This window comes from Lathyrus oleraceus, chromosome 3 (genome assembly GCF_024323335.1).
Source record: "Lathyrus oleraceus cultivar Zhongwan6 chromosome 3, CAAS_Psat_ZW6_1.0, whole genome shotgun sequence".
In the NCBI taxonomy this organism is placed as follows: Eukaryota; Viridiplantae; Streptophyta; class Magnoliopsida; order Fabales; family Fabaceae; genus Lathyrus; species Lathyrus oleraceus.
Window position 1 is genome coordinate 211,413,532 of NC_066581.1, and position 4,795 is coordinate 211,418,326.

At 34.0% G+C, this 4,795-nt stretch overlaps 1 protein-coding gene across 3 annotated transcripts; it reads left to right on the forward strand.

Annotated features, from left to right (window-relative positions):
- Positions 1-2,148: 2,148 nt before the first annotated feature.
- On the forward strand, positions 2,149-4,573 carry LOC127126378 (F-box/FBD/LRR-repeat protein At1g13570). Of its 3 annotated transcripts, XM_051055301.1 has the most exons (5): positions 2,854-2,994; positions 3,084-3,293; positions 3,409-3,661; positions 3,886-4,050; positions 4,125-4,573. In XM_051055301.1, the coding sequence occupies exons 3-5, from the start codon at positions 3,425-3,427 to the stop codon at positions 4,410-4,412; spliced, it is 690 nt and encodes a 229-aa protein (XP_050911258.1). In that variant the 5' UTR covers positions 2,854-2,994; positions 3,084-3,293; positions 3,409-3,424; the 3' UTR covers positions 4,413-4,573. The 3 variants fall into 3 exon arrangements, with proteins under 3 accessions (XP_050911256.1, XP_050911258.1, XP_050911257.1); XM_051055299.1 differs by adding an exon at positions 2,149-2,415 and having other exon boundaries at positions 2,854-3,661; XM_051055300.1 differs by having other exon boundaries at positions 3,084-3,661.
- The last annotated feature ends 222 nt before the right edge of the window (positions 4,574-4,795 follow it).

Below are 4,795 nucleotides of genomic sequence, written 5' to 3' on the forward strand. Positions count from 1 at the left end.
CAAAATTTATCCTTAACAACCTTAAAACCCATTGTACACTCACACTCCCCCAAATCAAATATTTAACTATATCTCATAACACTATAACACAAGAGAATAGGAGAATAAAGAAAGTCAAATACAAGCTTAAAGTGTTTTTGACTGATGCATCTTGTAACAAAGAATTTGAATCCTTTATATAGCTTTGGACTCCATCTACGTTTAGAAAAATAACTGATGTGGGACTTCTTCAACATGTATATTTTCAACCAACCCCAACATCCACGTTTTTTGGGTAAGTGGGGTTATCTTAGGCGGCCTGAGCCCAATATGGTGACCAAATCACCAAGTTTGGCCGAGAGTGTTTGACCTGTACCAGGTGAGCTAAGGTTTCGCTATGTAGCTCGCCTCTCGCTAGTGTGTTTAGCATTCTTTCCTTTCATGGACTATCCTCTCGTAGGGCACAATGAATTATACGGGTACATGCATTTTATTTTCTTATTTGTTAACCAAAACTAATGCAAAGCCCCTAATTTATCATCTTTAGTACAATAGTATTGTTTAGTTGAGATTGAAACAATATTCACGGGTATTGTCACTTCTTAAGGTACAGATAGACACACCAAATTGAGTTCTTATTTCTCGATAAAATTGTTCAAAAATAAAAATAATTCATATCTATTATTCATTAAAAATAACCATGTGAAACGTGAAAAATTATCAATAAAGGTGACAAAGTACCTAGACTCAAGAGTAGAGACATTATGCGAGGGACCCCAAACATCGGTGTGAACTAAAGCAAAAGAGGACTAAGCTTATTTATTGACTCGATTGGGAAATTGACTACGAGGGTGTTTCTCTAACTGACATGACTCATAATGTAAAATAGACACCTTCGATAAATTTGACACCAACTTATGTAGTTTGAAAAGACTGAGATGACCTAACTGAGCATGGATTGTGAGTGGAGAATATTTGACTGAGCATGTATGAGACGACACTAAGAGGTAATAAAGGCCTCGAGACTCACATCTGACGCCAATCGTTCGTCCCGAACTCCGATCCTGCAGGGTAACATTATTGTTAGTGAATGTGACACTACAATTAAGAGAACGAGTTAAACGACTGACTGAAAGTAAACTAAATGGACAATTAGGTATATAGGAGGACAAAAGTAACACATAAAGATGGTAGAATTTGAACAGTACCAATTCCTTCGGATCGAGTTTAAGAACCATTGACAAAAGTTATAGTAGGTAAGAAACCAGAGGTAGAGAAGGAAGAGAATTTTGTTTTTATTACATGTAACATGATCAGATACACCAGAATCAAGGACCTAAAGTCTAAGAGAATATGATTGAGAGAGGAAAACAGATGAACTACCAGTGTGTGATATCGAAGTAGTAAAATATGAGTTTTGATAATTCTGATACCACCTGAGGAAATCATCGTAGTTTGGTGTAAAGTTCTAAGGAGTAACCATGAGTATCTGAAGAGAGAAAATATCATGTGAACCGCGTAAAAAGACTTTGTTTGAACTGGATCACAGTTTTTTGCAAGTGGAAAATAAAATCTGAAACTGAATTTGAAACAGTGGATCAACCGAGTAAAGTACAGTGAAAAGTTATCTCTCAGTAAACTCTAGATATCATGATGAAATACAAGAGACTAAGAAACATTTGAAAAAACTATGTGTTTTGAAAAATACTACGGAGACTATATTATATATGCAGAGTCATCTCAAACTTTTGAGAGACCCTGTATAAAAAGTTGAAGTTAACTCCAGTTAATTAGTGAAATTTTTTTAAGAGACCCTACTTAATTGTAAATTAATCGTGAAATATGTGTATGGAGACCCTTTTCTCCATAGATTAATCATGAAAAATTGTAAGGCTATGTGATGTAAGCCGTTTTACACACCCTCAAAGACAACTTTATATATATTAGAGATTACAATTAAAAATATGATATAATCTATTTAAAACTATTCTATATTCAAATATTTTTTAAATTATATTTATAAATATCATCATTTTTAAAAAGAGATTAATTACTATAAATATCATTTCAATTAATCTCTTTTAAAAATGTATTATATTTCAAATAATATTATAGAATTTTTATAAAAAAAATAAATCGTATATGATTGAATAATCCGAAATCCATCTGCGATCAGACTTAGATAATAATATTTAAGCTTTGATTCAGTCTTAAAAAGTCCGAAGTTTCTTACAATCGATTTTAAGTTGGGTAATCCATTTAGCTTTATATCCAATATGCAGTGGACACTATCTCGAGGAATGGCTCCACTCACTCTCTCACTGTAAGCGAGCTTTGTGTGAGCATTTCAGCGTCTCCCACAAGCCACCGCCGTCGTCTCCCACAAGCCACCGCCGTCGTCTCCCACAAGCCACCGCCGTCGTCTCACTCTCAACTGTAAGAATTCTTCACTTTAGTTTACTTATCATCATCATCATCCATTTTCGTTAGGTTTTCATCGTATTATTAGAGATGATTCATAACTGTGATTATTTATTAGGGCACTTCACTATTCACGCTTAGATTACATGCTTTCAGATCTCAACCTTTTGAACATTTGAAAGTTACTCTCACATCTCTCTGTAGTATCATATGATTTCAAGTCTATCTTGAAATCAGATGCGATTTTGAAATCTCTATAGTCATCACCTGCACATGGTTTACAACTCTAAGCAAAAAAAATAAAAATATATGAAGAAAATTGAAATTGGAAAAACACAGCTTAGGAGGATCCCATTCCATTCAATATTTGAATAAGGATTCATCATATGCTTTACTTACTTTTACTATTTTATTCTTACTTGTTTTTTACACTTGTTCTTCAATTTGTTCTAGTTTTATGATGACTTTGTTCAACAAGAAGGCCAATCAAAATGATCGAATCAGTGACTTACCAAGTAATGTCATTGATGGCATCCTGGGAAACTTGAGAATCCGAGACCAAGTTAGGACTAGTATTTTGTCAAAAAAGTGGAGGTATATGTGGACTTCAGCCTCGCAACTTTGTTTTGATGAACACTTTTTTGAAAGCTTTATACTTCTTGATGATGACCCTGAACCTGTAGTTTCTAAAATCATCACGGATGTTCTTATGATCCGCAATGGGCCAATACACAAGTTTTCTATTTGCGTGTCTGCTGACTGCGAATTCGATATCTCAACGGAAAAACTCAATATGTGGATTCCCTTTATGTCAAGGAACCTTACACATCTCAAGCTTTTGAACTACTGTACTCCTCCAGATGAAAATCATATGCCTGATATTCTCTTCTCTTGTAAGGAATTGACTTACTTCAAATTTAGCTCATTTAACTTGTCAATTCCACCTAATTTCCGCGGCTTTGAAAAATTGCTTGAACTTCACTTAGAATGTGTTGAATTCGATTCCAGTGCACTTGAGAATTTTATGTCTGGTTGTCCGGTTCTTGAAAAGCTCAACATTGGATTCCGTCTTGGTTCTAATCGGCTTGTTATATCTTCTCCTTCTCTCAAAGTCTTAGTGCTAGAATTGCACAATACAAAGTTAGTTTGTCTCAGGAAAGCAAAGAATCTGAGCGATTTTACACTCAAGGCATTTCACGGCAGAGGTTATATCAGAAGTTCGCCAAAAATTAAGAGGTTTTCTCTGACCAATTGGGGAAAGGTTAGAAAACTTCACTAATTGTAGTATTTTCATTATTGTTCAGCTGGCCTCACGGTTAATTATTTTAATGACTGTATTTTACTCTTGTTTCTTATACATTTATAAGAGAAGTAGTGTTGAACTTTGATCGATGGTCCAATCCAATATTTATAATGAAAGCTGTGTTTTTGCTACTTCTAATCATTGTACAGATAATCTCATAGATTTGTTGTTTGTATGTATAGAATTCATATGAAGATATCATTCATCCCATGCTGCTATCAAGGTCATTCAGCTCTTTAGAGTATCTGAAATTGGATGACTTGAATTTGAATGATAAAGGAGACATTTTGTATTTGGTCAGGGTTCTCGAAAGTGCTCCTAGCTTGATTGATCTTGTTATTAAACAGGTGAGCATGAAAACCTATGCTTCTTATCTTGTTTCTTATTCTTGTATTTTGACTCTATGATTTTTATACTTCAGAGTTACAAAGATATTGATACCACAAAAGAGTTGTACCGTTCCAAGGAATTAGAATGCCCTAGAATTTTGCTCCAACTTCAGACAGTGGATGTCCACTTTAGAGCTAACTCTCAATATACAACGAGTTTGATACGGTTCATACTTGCAAATTCCCCTTTGTTAAAGACTCTTACTTTTTATTGTAGTTATAATGATTTAGGTGCACCTATGATGTTAAACTTTTCAAAAGACTTGTTATGGATGGAACGAGCATCACCAAAAGCACAGGTTAATTTCCGTCATGTTTAAAAGACTCTTATGTGGCAATTAGTTGTGCTTATAGACAAACACAAGATATGATAAGGGAATGAGAGTATTTGGGGATGTGTTGTATGATGTAATGAACTTGTACAGGCAAATGATACTATTTATTCCAGTTAATTTGGTATTATGTGACCATTGTTTGCATTCGTTTTTGTATCAGGAGACTTGTTAACTTTCTACTTTGGTTGATTGTTGGCTTATTTTAGATGTTTGGATGATGATGAATCATGAATGTTTAAATGACATTTCTCATGTTTTTAATGACTTGTTTAGTTCACTTTTCTTCAATAGTCTTTTATTTACAGTTTTCAGGTGAAAAAAAAATTAATTAGTGAGTTTGTTAAATTTTGATGCGACACGCAACATTG